Genomic DNA, 16,540 nt, shown 5'->3' with positions numbered 1-16,540 from the left:
AACCTGGGTTTATAGATGAAATACTATGGATTTACTGATCTCATAATTGTTTAGAAGTTCATAGCATAAAAATGGAATCTAATTTATATTTTTGAAAAGCATGACTATTTCAAATACTTCTCGGCATTCCCAGCATATTTGTTAGCAAAGGATTTTTTTTTTTAAAATGTAAGATTTAATTTAGTTTGCATAATTTATTTTCTCTTCTGTATGCAGCATACCAAAATGCTAGTTTTCTAATTTCCAAGATGATACCAATCATTATTGTGTGATTGTCTGAAGCTATAATCCTGGTTGCTGCTTTTTTAAAATATAAAACCAGAATAACAGTATAAAATGCTTATGCTTTTTAAATAACTGGGCTTTTTTATGTGTCTGATGTTTGTAGAAACTTTCAACAACAATGGAAGAAGCAACAGAACAATCATCACAAACTAATATATCTACTGGAACTCAATTAAATAGTGAACTGTGTAAGGTAGGAAACTCCTAAAGCCTATTTTAAAGTATTTGGAAGAACCATGTGGAAGAAACCATGCATTGCTTGCTCTCAAAGTATGACTATAATTTGAATGAAAAGGGTGCACTTACCTTGATTTTGGAACTAGATCCTGTGGGATTTTAGTTGTACAATTCAGTTTTCTCTTTTTTTCCCTGTGTCAGATTATTAGGGTGGGGAGACCAATCTGTTTTCTATTATGTGTTTCATATGAGGATCACTGCTGATCTCACAGGCAATCTTTTATTGTCTTTGGTTCCACATTCTTCATGAGCTAATGTATCTTCAAAGATAGCTCAGTGAGATACACACAGTAGAAATCCAATTTGGATATATCTCTAGCATAAATTACTATGCTTTCTTTTCAGGTATAAAAATTACAAGTTGACCAATCTGAGGTGGGGAAAATACTTTATGCCCCAGCTGAGAACTGGGCATCAAAGTCAAATCTAAAGAATCCTTAAGAGTCATCTTGATCCATTCTTATCCAAAACAACATGGATACTTTCTTTGAATAAGAATCTGGTCTGCATTCAGTTCAATTTATAAAGTCAGCTTCTGTGATATTTGAGAGATATAGACTAAAATCTGCATGTTACCCATACTTCAGTAGCAAACCCACTTCAAATTAATTAATGTTTTACTATCATATCTACCATAATATGATTAGTCTTGGACCTATAAATAAATATATCTTTGGCTGAATTTAATATTTTTTCTCTCACAGGAAATTGAAAACTTGAGGGCCCAAATAATCAAGCTTCAGGTTGAGAAAGAAGAACTTCAGAAAATGGTAGGATCTTAAGAATTTTGCTTGCCTTTTAATTTCTGGTTTGTTTAGTTTTTGTGTTTGTGTATGTGTGTGAATTATAATAACTAGAAGTAATCCCTTAATCTCTTTGCCTTATTCAGTATCAGCCATCAATAATCATATTTGGTTCTTGGCTATACTGTACCATATAAAACAATCACAATTATTATAGTTTCTGAAAACTATTATCTTCATAATATTGTTCAGTGTTATTTGTTTTTTCAGAACCAGACTTCAGTTCTTGCATCAGAAGACAGTAGTGCTGATATGGTAGGAAAGACAACTGACTTGGAAAGACAACTTTCAGTGATCTTGCAGGAGAATAAAGAATTAAAGGTATTTAATTAATAAAACATACTAATAAAGCATATTGCATATTTAACAACTTTAGAGTTAACAGTCTATAGTTTATAACTGCAGTCTTATTGGATTATTGGCACAGAATGCTTTTTACATTTTTAAAAAATGTCTGGATGTAATGATTGATGAATTAACTGTAGATTATAATAGGCATTCCAGAGAAAAAATATTATCCTCGTTGTTGATTGTGAAGTAAATTTGCTTCTTGCTGATGTCCTCTTACAGATTATGTTTAGGCTTTGATATTAAAGTCTTTAAGCAGGCAAGACATGCGGGGTCTTGACCATAAACTTGGTCAAAAAAGTACTTTTAAAGTATGTAGAGTCACAGTTCTTTATTGCTGGAATCTTAATTATGTGTCCTCATCCTAAAGCTGTTATACTGTAATATACAATGCATTGAGATATCAAAAGATGTTCGCCTGAGATGAGAGAGGATCTAAGCAATGATCAATCAATAATGCATGCTGAGGCTTGCTACAGTTTTATTTTCTTCCATCTTCAAAGATCTGTTCTAGAATCGTTGTCAAGTTTCTAAAAATGGACAGAGCATTTGAGAACTGGATATTGAAAAGCTACTAAAGATCAACTATGTGAAGCATAAACTTCTAAAAAACAGATTTTAGATGAGGATCAATAAAGCATTGCACATGACCATTTATATGGAATTCTTAAATCACCTTAAAATGAGATTGAGTTTTATGGTATATGAAGCATATTCTTCTTCCTTCCGGATGCAACTTTTTCATTGATGGTAACATGTCTCTGAATGTAATATTTTTTTCTTTTCTATGTCAGAATGAAATTGCAAGACTCAGTGAAGAAACAACTTCATTTAAACAGCAATTGGAAACATCCAATAGCACTGTAGCAATTTTGAAAAATGAAAAAAGTAAACTGCAGCAGGAAATTGCAGAATCTAAAAAAGAACAAGATGATTTTCTGGTTCTTCTGGCTGATCAGGATCAGAAAATAATTGGATTAAAGAATAAGCTCAAAGAACTTGGAGAACCGGTAAGATACAAAGTTTGCAAAAGCAGGTGTGAGATTTGAAATTTCTGGAACAATTTAGGGCTAAATTTATCATCTTTTATTGTATGACTAGTTGTATGATAAAGTATATTTTTGTGTTTGTGCCCCCAGTTTCTTTAGCCCTTTAGACTATGGCGTTCAGACTGTGTTCCCTGGAACATCAGAATTCCATGATTATCACCCAGGGTCTCAGCATTCACAGTCTCGGTTTATCTTGCATGAAATGTATTACTACAACACTAATTTTAACATTTTGATAAAATATATTACATGAAATATATTAATTAATGAGTTACAGATTGATTTTTCACATTGAGATGGGTTGTTCGGATATATCAGTTTTGAAGACTACTGCTCTGAAAGAATGCGATTTAACTGCCACATTGGTAATTTTGACTTCCTCTGGCAAACCCTGCATGCTTTGGAAGTTGGAGAGGGAGAATGGCAACGAATGTCTTAAGGTGCCATTGCTTCCTTATCTGAGACAGGAAGAGAAGATAGGAAGAGGAAAAAGTCTCTGGACCATTATCAGCAAAATGTAAAAGATGTTAACTGGAGGCACTGCTCTCCTCTACTTTTATCCTCTACAGAAGGGATGTCAAACTTAATTTCATTGAGGGCCACATTAGGGTTGTGTTTGACCTCAGGGGGACTTCCGAGCTCTATTTTGGCTGCAATGGCCTCCTGCAATCGTCTGTCAGCAAAAACAGCTCGCAGGGGCTGCTGCGCAAAGCCCTCCCAAGCTTTGTTTTTGCTGGCAGAGGCACTGTGGACCAGTCCTATATTGTTTCTAGAGTGGCCCCGCAGGCCAGATCTAAGCACCCCATGGGCTGGATCCGGCCCCGGAGCCTTGAGTTTGACACCCCTGCTCTATAGTGCTACTGTATTACAAAGGAGAGAGAAATTAAAAAAGGGAAAAAAGTGAAGTTTAAGTGCTTGCTGTGTTCATTAAATACTTCTCTCTCTACCTGGTAGAGAAAGCTTCTAAAAGGGAACAGTAAAGAATCCAGTACCATGTTCTGACAACTACTGGTACTGTCATGTGTGGCTTTCGGCAACTAATTTTACAACTAGAGATATTATATTATACATCTGTATAACTGTATAAACATCAACTAAAATTACTATGCAGATTTACTTATATTTTAATAAAATATAAAATTTTATTAAAATTTTGTAAATTTTATTTACAAAATTAAATCACTATAAAAGAAAAGAAAAAAGATAAAAAAGAAAGTGCTGAAAACAATAGAAGAAAACACTTAAAAGAAACAAATTATCTTCTTCGCAGCAGTTATAGACACTTAATACCTTTCTTCCCTTTAAAATTATATGGCATAAGCTCCGTTCTCCTCATATAATTTTTTTTTAAAGTTTCAGAAATCAGATCCTTTTTATCTGTTTTAAGCAGATAAGTTCATAAAGTGTTTCCAGTCTTTTATAAAAAAATAGTTTTTTCTTCTCTGATCAAACAAATCAGTTTCGCCATTTAGTTGCATCTTGACCAACTTTTTCTTTTGATTGAGTCTAATCTTAATATGCTATTCAAAGGCAAATGTGGACCTTGGCCTGGTAAATGTAATGTTCTTTTGTCATAAATAAATAGATTTCTATATTATAAATTCTATAATAAAACAAAAGGATTATGGCCTCAGATGAAGTGCTGTCTTTAAACCTAAGGAGATAGATTTAAATTTTAATTATTTGCTTGAGCATACTTCAAATAATTAGCAAGTTTAAAAATAAGCTGTCCATTTAACATAATACACTAAATAGCAGTTTTATTTCTGTTTCCCCCCTAAAGATTGAAGATGAAGATGATGTGGATTTAGGTGATCATGGTGAGGATGAAGAGGAGGAGGAGGAGGAGGATGCAGAAGGAGAAGAAGAAAATTAATAGTACTTTATTGGGTTAAATATGGAATTTAGGAATGCTTTGAAATTTAGGAATGTATGAACCAATCTGGATGGCTTTGTGATGCAAAACACCTTGATAAAAGAAAAGATCATTAGAAAATATCCTCAATTTCTTAAGTGTCAGTAATATATTGTAGCTAAATGGAAGCCTAGTATGTTAAATTTCATGTTCAGATCAAACTGAATTATTAACAAATTAGAAACCATTTTTGAAGCTGTAAGAAGGTAACAATGTTGGATTAAAATGTGTTGCCTTTTGCATATTTTCAGAGTGTTTGTCATTACTTAATTTTCTTATTTTGGATTATATTGTGATTAAATATGGTATGCATATGGCTAAAATCTCTTGAATGAAATTGTCTCCTGTATTCAGCTTGGAGAGATCTTACATATTTTTTTCTTAACACCTTTTACAAAAGATTGAAAGTGATGGTTTGGTTTGGTTTGGTTTGGTTTGGTTTGCTCAAGTTAAGTGGGTCATAGTTTCCTTGCTTTCTTCTCAGTGGATTTTGGCTTGAAATGAAATGAGCTGTTCAGCATTATTGAGTGCCTTGCATCTGAAATGGCTCCATTCTGTACCTTGGAAGTAAAAGAAGTGCAACAGTACAGAGGGATTTTCAAAGATAAAGAGCATTATTTGATAGTATATTAAAGAAACATTTTCAGCAAAATTCCCATATAAAAGTTTAAAGGATATCAGATTATTATTTTGAAAACATATTTGTTTTATTAAAAAAAATCACATTGTGATTGGTGATAATTTATTGAGGTTTTCTTTTTGCCCAATAGATTTTAAAAAGGAAATAAATAAATACAGTTGCTATATCAACTTACTTTTTCAATAATGAAAATAAATATATACCTATTTAGTATCATTTATTTGACTGAGTTGTGATTGCTTTTTATTACGTTTTAATGCTGTTTATTTTACATAGGCCTAATAAGTTCAGATTCAATTTTTAAAAGTATTACAGAAAAAATACTGGGGTCGCCATTTTTCATCAGGGAAAGTGCACAACTGCAAAAATTGGTTGCAAAATATGCTTACTCAGACCCTGGAATGATTTGGTAAAAATATCTAGCTAGAGGAGTGTGTGTGTATGTATGTGTGTGTGAAGAGGCTGATCTTAAGAGTGCTTGCACAGCAGAAAATGGCAAAAATTTTACTTTTCCAGAATCCCCAAAGCCTTATCTGACGGTTCCCAAGAGAATGCAGTCAGTCTAATAGTCATTGTAACAGTAAAGAAGTAACTTTGATCAACTTGGTTTGGCCTGCTTCTGCTTATAGCTGACAAAATAAATTTTACACCTTGGGCTTTTATTTGCCTCCTAATCACTCTTCTGCCTTTTGACTGCTCATTCTGGTGCCGGGGTTATTAGCAAGAAGCAAATAAATGTCTGTATCTACATTCACTGGAGAGGAAAGGACTGCAAGAAAGTAGACAGGCACACGATAATGAATACATATTGCAGGAAATGTTTTGGCACTGCCAAGCACAAGCCCACTACACAAACAGCTGGCCGCACATCAGTTTGTGTGCCTGCTTTCTCTTTGTAATTCCTTCCTAGCCAATCTTTTTGCTTTGCAGAGGCAGATCGGGCAATAGATCACATACTGTAGAAAGAGAAGGAGGGAGGGAGGGAGAAAAAAAAAACCCAAGCAATCTTTTTACACAATCTTTCCAATATCTCTACTCTGCAAAGGTAGAAATAGAGAAAAACAAGAGGTGAGGCACAGGACAATGTGTATTGATTGTACAGGTAGTCCTCATCTTACAACAGTTTGTTTAGTGACCATTTGAAGTTACAGTGGCACTGAAAAAAGTGATTTATGACTGTTTTTCACACTTAAGACTGGCGGCATCCCCTGGCCACGTGATAAAAATTCAGATGCTTGGCAACTAGTTCATATTTATGATGGTTGCAGGGTCCTGGGGTCATGTGATTACCTTTTGTGACCTTCTGACAAGCAAAGTCAGTGCAGAAGCCAGATTCACTTAACTGTGTAATTAATAACTGCAGTGATTCACTTAGCAACTGTGGTAAGGAAGATCATAAAATGGGGCAAAATTCACTGAACAAATGTCTTGCTTAGCAACATAAATTTTGGGATCAGTTGAGGTTGTAAACTGAGGGCTACCTAAAATGAATCACATGACTAAGGGACACTGCAAAGCTTTTAAATGTAGGCATTGGCCATAAAATTATTTTTTTTCTGCACTGGTAATCTTTTAACAGGGTTTTTTAGAAAATAAGTAGGATTTAAGTTGGTACTGCATAAAGGATGTATTTAAGGTTCTCCCTTTTTGTACTTTATTAAAATACTAGTAATATATGCTGACCTGCAGCAAAATAAATTGCAATGCTACCTCAGTTTTGTAATATTTCTGTTTTGAAATAAAAGTGTTTCTAAACTTTCTTAATTTAATCTGGGATTGATTTTAATTTGTTGCCAAAGGTAGCTAAATCCCAGGTGGCAAAAAAATGCACTCTGAGTATTAAATCTTCTCCATAGTACTATGTAGAGTGAAAACTCTGGTTCTCTGTTGAATGCTTTTGACATTTATCAAACTGGTTTATATAAAGTCAAATCCATCTAATTTAGTTGGTTCTTCTGACTCACAACAACTCTGGATGCTCTAAAGATGAATTTCCTTTTTTAATTCCTCAGCAATCCTCTTTAATAGGAGATGACAGAGATTGGCCCTAGAAAATTCCTTATCCTGGTTAACAGCAATGCTCCAGAATCTTAAGCAAGCAAAATATGCAATCTTGTTTTTTGTAATTCAACAGGCAATCTCAAGGGCTAAACAGATTTGTAATTCTTTTCTAGCTAATAGTTGTTTGTATTGTAATCAAATATGCAACTTATTGTCCTATAGTTTGTCCATGCTGTATGTAAATTATTGTTCACTGAGATTTTAGTTTGCTTCATCAAAATTTTCTTCATTTATTTATGCACCCTTTTTTATAAGATGTATTGCTAAAAATATTACCATGGTCATTGAATATTTGGTGTTAGCCATTCCTACGGTAATAACAGCAACATACATTTCAAGGCATCTAGCTCATACATATTTTTTTAGGAGATAATTTTTGCGGGATAAATATAAAAAAGGTAAATCAGAATGATCATGTATTATCTTCCCCATAGCTGTCTACGTTTGAATTTTAATGTAACTCAAGTGGACTGAGAAGTGATAAAAATGAAGATAACATGAGGGAGTCCTTCAAAAGAGGAGATTATATTATACCCCTAGGATTTTGATGTTTCTCACTTTGATGCACAATATACTTGAATCCTCTGTCACTATTATATTTATTTACTAAAATAAAATTTCTTCTATTAATGAATCTTAAAATAGAGTTCAATACAGAACAAAATAGCGTTGATAGCACTTAAAGGAAAATGTGGTCAAGAAACAGACTTAGCAAATGTTCAGCAATGCTCTTTATTGCTGTAGGGTAAATAACAGAATATTGAAAGCCTCTGTGCCTCATCTTACACCAGACAAAAATAAAGACAGATGATTTTGAATTTCTCAGGCTTTCCTCTTTCTCAGGACTGAATATTCATTTCTGAAACTCTTTATCAGTTCATTTATTGTGGTGTCCTTAGTGTTTTGAGTTTGATTGCTTCCAAACCTTTCATTTCCCAACTAGGTAACATCCTCAGTGCCAGTAAGCATGTGATTTGCATCCTATTCATATTCAGTGCCTTGTTCTGCCAGTGTGGATGGGGTATATATTTTTTTCTCCTTTGCAGTCTCTTGTTTAGAATTTTGTCTTCTACTTGATTGCGTGTTTAGTGTTAATCGTTGCTTATCTGGGTGATTGCTATGAAAAAAGTCTTCTGATCTTAGTATTGTTATTGTCTCTTAAATGATGTATAAATGTGGTTATCTCAATGTGTCTATTGATGGCTGAATTGTCTGAGTGCCAGACTTCCAGGAATACCCTAGTGTTTTTGGATTTTGCTTGGAATCCACAGTTCAGCCCTGAGCTACATATATTCTCTTGTATTATTTCACTCATTCATCCCTTCCGCATTTCTCAAGTGAGAATTACATTCCTTCACTCAATTGCATCACTAATTATTCATCAATAATACATGATTTTATAGGAAATCACAGAGAACAAAAATAATTTCATATTGTGAGAGAAACAATCATAAGAAGTATTGACATGATTTCCAAAATTTAAATATATTGTCCACATTTTTCTTTTCACATTTAATTGGAATTAATAAATCAGTTTGGAAGTGCTGTGCCTAGGTATTATTTCATTAAAGACCAAATGAATTAAAGAACAAGCCTGAAGTTTAATACTTAGAACTTAAGAGATATTAAGCATCACCTCTGGGCATTTTAGTAGTATAAAAAGTGACATGCCTTGTTGTATCAACAGAAAATCCTTGGGTGACTGCAGGAAACTTGTTTTCTGGAGAGTGAGAAACTGATCCTAATTCCTTGCCATCTCTGAATGTAGTGGAAGTAGTTCTGAGTCTGGGACAATAACGAGGAGAGGGGATCTTCAGAAAAGAATGTGCTGCAGCTCCAACAAAATGTATCCTTACACCTGGTTTTAGAGTCATAAAAGATGGAACCCTTGGAGTTTTCATTGCCAATATGTTGGTTCGTTGTCTGAGAGTTTGGGGCATTGGAGTAAGCCATTTGGAAGGCTGTGAAGAAATTTGCAGAAATTTTACATCTATGAAATGCTGGACTTCATTTCTATCATTACAGTTGTCAACTAATTACATGGTAACCATTCTTATTCATCTAATATTGACTGAAATGGCAATGCAGGTACATTTTTTTGAATTCTAGAATAAAAGAGATAAATAAGGAAATTGGACTGTGAACACCCAAATTACAGATATGTTCTATTAATAAGAGTGGGCCCTCTTGACGTTATTGGACATCAGCATCCCTGACCATGACATTCTGGTTGGGCTTATGGGAGCTACATGTTCTCATCTGCATGAGGTAAACTAGGGCTAGAACTTATTTTTGTTGAGCTTATTTTAATTATTTCAAGATGGCAAATACAGTACATATCTATAACATCTCTGTCACTCTGCAACCTTCCTCCATGCCCTGTTTGGGCAGGGTTTTTTTTGATTTAAAATAAAAACTCTACCAGCTCTAGCCATTGATGCCTTCTGCTAAGATGTAACTGAGGTATTAGAAACCAGAGAGATTGATAGATCTCCGAAGTGGTGATTATCAATGAAAGTAACATTCAATTAAGAAAAATACAGGACAAGCGTACATTCCATTCTTGAGAATTCCACTGAACTTTTCTTCCATTTAGGAAAGAAATATGAAATCAATGTCCTTTCTATCAGATTTAAAAAGAATGCCCTGAAAACAGAAGACATTTTCAATATGATGTTATCAAATAGTAATAATCAGGATATATGTAAGGATATTCCACTGAAGACATCTAGATACAATTCAGGTTCAAAGCAAAATAGGAGGACCTGTTTCATTATTTAATGCAGTTTGAATATCTAATTGATAAGAATTGTGCAGGAACGGAGATTTGGACAGAGTATTGGTACCAGGTGAGTGATTGCTAACTCACAGGTAATAAAAGAAAAAATTTGGAAATTTTTAAAGCTATCCCAGAGTGGAAACAGCAGCTAAATAGCATTGGAGGTACTTAATTGATAGAGAAGAGAGAAAGCAGAAGCAAAAAACACTAAAGCCCAAAACGGAGTTTGATGTTTAAATTTTAAATGTGGATGCTGAATTTGTAGAGACTAAATTTATTATAAGAAAAAGAAACCCAAAAGAAAACATTTTTGGAACAGGATTGGATATAAACTGCAAGAAAAATTTTGAACCTTAAAGGAAGATTAAAGAATAAAGAAAAACTCACAATAGAATAGCCTTGTCAAAGTTTTTAAATTGAACTTGAATTGGAATGTAAAGTTGGAAATCAAAAACTTAAAAGAGGAAGAAAGAAAGTTAATTGGACTTAATACACAAAACTTGTTTTTGTGTATTGTTACATTATTGATTTGGAACTAGAGAGCCATCTACTGGCAGAAAAAAAAAGTACTACATTGAACATTTAAATATGGGAAATTTACTGTGTCCTTGAAGAATGAGCCGTGAGCATTTGTAAGGAGGGTTTGTTGGTCTTCTCAAGAACTGAACATTGATAATACAAGAGGAAGAAAACAATAAATTTTAAATTGGAATTAAAAAGCTAGAACGTTAAAATGTGGTGAAAACTAACAAATGGTTAAAATGGTATGTTTATCATTTGATGTAGATAGAAAAAAATCAAGAATTTTTCCAGATCACATTCAACGGAATGAACAAGATATTAAAGACAAGCAAGAAAATAATACTGAAGATAAAGACACTGATGAAAAATTAAATGATTGCATTGGGAATAGCAATGGAAAAAAGAGTGAAAAACAGTTTTAATTATTACACTGAGATTAACAGTGAAAAAAATAGAGAGGTCAAAAAGAAGCACAGAGGAAAAATGGAGAATAGATCAGCTGAGAACAAAGGGCAATCTAGGTGAGAAGTGTTTCTTTTTAATGATTACATTGGGATTAACAATGTTAAAAATAAAAAATTCAGAGGGGAAAAATTGAATGATTACATTGGGAATAACAGTGGGGAAACAAGGAAGGTAAGAGGAGAAAAAGGGAATAGACCAGAAGAGAACTATAAAAAGAAGAAAAAGTAAAGAAAAAAAATGGGTGGTTTATTAGATGAATCAGGAGAAAATGGATAAAGGGAGTAATCTATGGATAGGAGGAAGGGTAACCTGAAATGTATGTAAAATAATAATTGTACTAAAAATGGTATTAGGATTAATACTGGTGATTATACTATATGAATAAGGATATTTTGTAAATGAAATAAAATTTAAAATATTGGGATTTTTAAAATTAAATTTAAATAATTACATTTGATTTGATGTAAAATGATTTATTTAGAAGGGGAAATTAATGGGACTGTAAAAATTAAATTACAAAATGAAGTATAAAAACAAATGTGAAGAATTGTATTGTTTCTGATGGTGATTAAGATAGAATAGATTTGGTATAAAATGATATACTTAGAAATGATTAAAAGACTGGAATTTAAATGAAATGGAAACAATATAACTGATTTGATGTAAAATGATTTACGTAGAAGGGGTAACTATATAAGTATAATAATAGTCTTATAAATAATTGTCATAGAAGTAATATTGATGATTATATTATCTGAAAGATGAAGTATATTGTAATTTTGAAAGTGTAAAAGAATTGTATTAATACTGGGACTTTAAAATTTGAATGATAAAAAAGAGTGGAAATTAGTTTTAGTGATTAAATTTTTATATAAAGATGATGTAAAATAAATATAAAGGAATATATGCTTAAAAGGTTAAAATAATGGATAAAATAGTAAGATATGGGTCCATCTGGAAAAAATTTATACTAAAGAAATAATTGTGAAGAAGTAAATGATTGAATGATTGTAAAGGGTCATTACAAAGTAAAGGGTTTCAATAGATTAAAAAATTATGAAAAACATATGATAAAGAGAAATGAAGAGAATAATTTCAAATAGGTAAAGATGAGATAAGGGCGGATGTTAATATTGATTATATATTTTATAAAAAATACAAATAAGAGATAAAAGGGGGAAAGTAGAATATTTGGCAGAAATTGGAGTATATATAGTAAATATGGAGAAAATAAGCTGTATGGATTTTGACTCGGTCAGTACTCTATTCAGAAAATATGTATTGTATGTTTGTCTAGAAAATAAAAAACTTTTTTTAAAAAAAATATCTAGTTGATAAACAGGATGGCTGTAAGTTATTTCCAATTTTGTCAGACTAAGTGTGTTGATAGTGCTCCAATGTAGTATACAACTTGTATACTTTTCCACTAGATGACAGTATTTCCCATGCAAACTTTATTATTAGGCCATTGAAAAAAATATAGCAACTTAGTTTGTAGAAATTGCACTGTTGAATCTGTTCGCAGAATAATCTTGGAATAAAATTGAAGCCAGGAACTTTTAGGGGCTCTTGCTATCACTGTACTTTTCTGCCATATCTAAAAAGGCATTTTTTTAAAGGGCTGAATATTCTCCATTGAAAATTTTTTTGAAGTCCTCATTACAAGGGCTTCTATTAAATAGGCAGAATTAATATAATTCTGCCTATTTAATATTGGAAGGTCTCAACAGCTTCCCCATAAAAGTAGTTTATGGCATAGCACCATTGTGTCCTCCCCAACCAGAGCCGTACCCTTTCTCCCCATGGGGAGAGGCATAATGCACTGGAAGGATCATGCTATGCAAAAAGAAAAACCTTCGTTTGGCAGGAAAACGTTCAAACACGGGACAACTTTTTCCATCTCCTACCACTCTTGCATTCCAACCATCTCCTTCATCATGACTACAGAATATGAAGGGGTTGTTACCAGTAACATGAAGATCAGATTTTGGCATAACAATTGTTACCCTCCCATCCCACCCCACCCACACCAAATTATGTATATTTATTGTCTAATGGTAGAAGAATGGAACATGTATTGGGATGTTACAGATAAGATACTTGTATTCTGTCTCACATGTAACCTTCACCAGCGTAATCAACCTGCCTTCCTCTTGCCTCATTCCAATTTAAATACTACATAAATCTAGCCATTATGAATCTGATTGCAAGCGCCTTCTTAGGGAAACCTATGCCTTTAAGAAAATGTATTAGTCAAAAAGGATGCTACTAGATTCCTCCTGATTTTTTGCTGCTATAGACTAACACAGCTCTCCTATAATGTCTAAAGAGAGGCCATGGCTGGGAGGTACAAGTTTTAGAATTTCTGACAAGTATCATCCATGAGAATTAGTGAGAAATGGAATTCCTGCCCGGTTCGTAAAGCAGCAGGGAGGAAAAGGTGGTATAGGCAAAAACAGGTTGATGATAAATTACCTGCATCTGGAATATGCATCTTCTGTACCCACTGCTGCTATCCCTGCTATCTGCAAATAACAAGTGACCTCCAATCTGTAGGTAGGAAAGAAGGTCAGGAGAGTGAATTTCCTCTGAACTTCTGAAAGCAAAGGTGGTACTATGATCAAACTATACATCCTGCATTGCTTGTCTAATTTTCCTCTGAGTTTGGAATAAATGCCATTGCCATGAGAAAGGCTTAGGTGGATCTGTCTCTTTCACGCTCTCTCTCATATATCTTCATCTATCATCTAGATCAAGGGTAGTCAGCCTTTTTATACCTACCGCCTACTTTTGTATCTCTATTAGTAGTAAAATTTTCAAACCGCCCACCAGTTCCACAGTAATGTGACATGTATCGTCATCTGTGCATGCCTCTCGGGCATCATGGATTGGATTTGGGGGGGCGCAGGCTACCAGCTCTGCTTGTCTGTTACAGCTGGGTGGTGTGGGGGGAGATGCGTGAGCTATTCTGGGACGAGGCTATTTTGTTTGCGGTCACACTATAGTGCCATTTAGTTTTACTTACGTAACGTGAACTAAACTTATGCGTAGGCGATACAAATAGTATATTTTCAGAAATTTAAATTATCACAGGGAATTTTATGAAAATCTAATGAAAATGTTTTTAAATAATGCTATGAATTTTTTTTAAAAAGTCAATTAAATTAAAAAAAATGAAAGTGCTTCAGTATCGGATAAAACCCCTACTGCCCACCATGAAAGCTAGAACACCCACTAGTGGGCAGTAGGGACCAGGTTGACTACCACTGATCTAGATAGATAGATCCATCAATCCACCCACCTATCTATCTGTCTGTCTGTCTGTCTGTCTGTCTATCTATCTATCTATCTATCTATCTATCTATCTATCTATCTATCTATCTATCTATCTATCTATCTATCTATCTATCTATCTATCTATCTATCTAAATTTTAGAAATTCACTAGTATAATAGAAACCATTTTTTAAAAAAAAAACCATTGTAACAATAACACAGTCAAATCAACCATTTGATTCAGCTCCATCTCAATTCATGGTCCCCAGGCCTGGTAAGGAAACCACATTTTTAGGACTTACCAGAAAAGTAAAAGGGTGGAGGCGAACTCTACATTGGGAGGAAATTGGGAGAAAATTGAAGAAGAAGCCAACACTAAGAAGGCCATTTTGGTTGTCCCAAATACTCATCTATAATTGATGGGACGTGAAACATGCCTTCCTATCCTGGTGGGCTAGGTGAATTTAATAGGGGAGAGGGGGTCCTCCAAATAGCCTGGCCCCAAGAGATATTGGGTTTTAAAGGTGATAACCACCAACTTGAATTGGACCCACAAGTAGATTAACAAGTGCATCTCCTGCAGAAGAGGTGACAAATGTGCAAGTCTAGGCTTGCACAAAACTTCAGATTGCTGCATTCTGAACTAATTGAAGCTTCTGAATACTCTATGTAGAGAATATTGCAATAATCCAGACAGAAGGTGATTAAGGTACAGGTGACTATGAGAAAGTCACATTGGTCCAGGAATAGACATAACTGGAATATAACACTAAGATGTGCAAATGCCCTCCTAATCACGACTGCCACTTGCTCCTTGAGCAGGAGTTGTGAGTTCAGAAGAACCATCAGATTACATACTGGATCTGTCTGGGATGGTGCAACCAGGGTGAAATGCTCCCAGTTCAGACCAGATCGCCCGATCTGGTAGCAATAGCCGCAGGTGGTTCAGAGAACCGGTAGCAAAAATCCCTGCCCCCACCCCACCCATGCCCAGCTGAGCTATGAGATTATTAGAGGGTTTTTTTTTAACCTTTAAAAGCATTTTTTCTTTGGCCAAAAAAATGCTTTTAAAAGTAAAAAAAAGCCTCTGATGATCGCGTGGCTCAGCTGGGATCATCAGAACCTTTTAAAAGCATTTTTTCTACAACCTCTTCGGCCGAAGAGATTGTAAAAAATGCTTTTAAAAGGTTCTGGCGATCAGGCAACTCAGCTGAGTTTGTCAGAACCCTTTAAAAGCTTTTAAAAGGCTCCTCTGGCGATCCCAGCTGATTTGCCTGATCATCAGAGGCTTTTAAAAGCTTTTTTTTAACAACCTCTTTGGCCAAAGAGGTAGTAGAAAAAATGCTTTTAAAAGTTAAAAAAAAATGGCCACACCCACTCAGTCACATTACCCCCTCCCCAAGCCATGCCCACAAAACCGGTAATAACAAATTTTACATTTCACCCCTGGGTGCAACCCCATCCATGACAAAAGATGGTAATTATCCAAGAGTCAAAAAACCCTAGATAAGAGCCATTCAGTCTTACCAGAGTTCAATTTTAGCCCTTTTGCTCCCCATCCAGATATCTACAGCCTCTAGGACCTGAGAGGGCAGACACAGCTTCTCACCATGGCAGAGATATACAGCTGTATGAAAACTATCTTTGTGCCATCAACGGGCTACTCCAGAACAATACATTTCAGTGATGACAGATATGAATATCTAATTTAACATAAGAGCTGAAAAACTGTTTCCCAAAAATGTTAAGATAAAAGATTACTTACACAAAGTCGATGCGATGGAAAGATCTGCAAGAAGGGCCAGAAAGGAATGGAACAAATATTAATGCTAGCCTGTTTCCATACTGACTTATACAGATCCTACACATAGACTTCTAGGAACCTACAAAATATCTGTACACCATTACATCTTCACATCTCACTATTTGAGGAAGTTGCACAACATTTTCAAGAGACTCTTCCCATCCTGCTTACAATCTTTTTGGACTGTTGCCTTCTGGCAGAAGATACAGAAAATTAGAACTCAGACCGCATGTTTTCTGAATAGTTTTTAACCCAGAGCTATAATTGCACTCAGCAATGTACTAAAGGGCCACCATCAGTGAGCTGTTGGACAGCATTACTTGGTCTGTTGTGTGGATGTTTAGGTGGTTCAGGGGT

The 16,540-nt window shown here is 34.3% G+C and overlaps 1 protein-coding gene and 1 long non-coding RNA gene across 7 annotated transcripts in view; one reads left to right on the top strand and one right to left on the bottom strand.

Moving 5' to 3' along the window:
• USO1 (USO1 vesicle transport factor) overlaps positions 1-11,310 on the top strand; it is a 61,731-nt gene extending 50,421 nt beyond the window's left edge. For 3 of the 6 annotated variants that reach the window (XM_058180448.1, XM_058180445.1, XM_058180449.1), the window contains 5 exons: positions 389-478; positions 1,227-1,292; positions 1,518-1,646; positions 2,468-2,683; positions 4,506-11,310. In XM_058180448.1, the coding sequence (XP_058036431.1) occupies positions 389-478; positions 1,227-1,292; positions 1,518-1,646; positions 2,468-2,683; positions 4,506-4,598 (594 nt within the window). In that variant the 3' untranslated portion in view covers positions 4,599-11,310. The remainder of the gene's footprint in view (positions 1-388; positions 479-1,226; positions 1,293-1,517; positions 1,647-2,467; positions 2,684-4,505) is intronic. The other 3 variants (XR_009154849.1, XM_058180446.1, XM_058180447.1) reach the window with 3 other exon arrangements.
• On the bottom strand, positions 9,163-16,540 carry LOC131196947 (uncharacterized). Its single transcript, XR_009154853.1, has 3 exons — positions 16,145-16,540; positions 13,580-13,654; positions 9,163-9,299 (listed from the first exon to the last, which is right to left on the bottom strand). It is a non-coding gene; the product is annotated as an uncharacterized LOC131196947 (long non-coding RNA).

The sequence above is a fragment of the Ahaetulla prasina genome, chromosome 4 (genome assembly GCF_028640845.1).
Source record: "Ahaetulla prasina isolate Xishuangbanna chromosome 4, ASM2864084v1, whole genome shotgun sequence".
NCBI lineage: Eukaryota > Metazoa > Chordata > Lepidosauria > Squamata > Colubridae > Ahaetulla > Ahaetulla prasina.
Note: the sequence above shows the minus strand (reverse complement) of the source record. Positions and strands in the feature narration are given on the sequence as shown.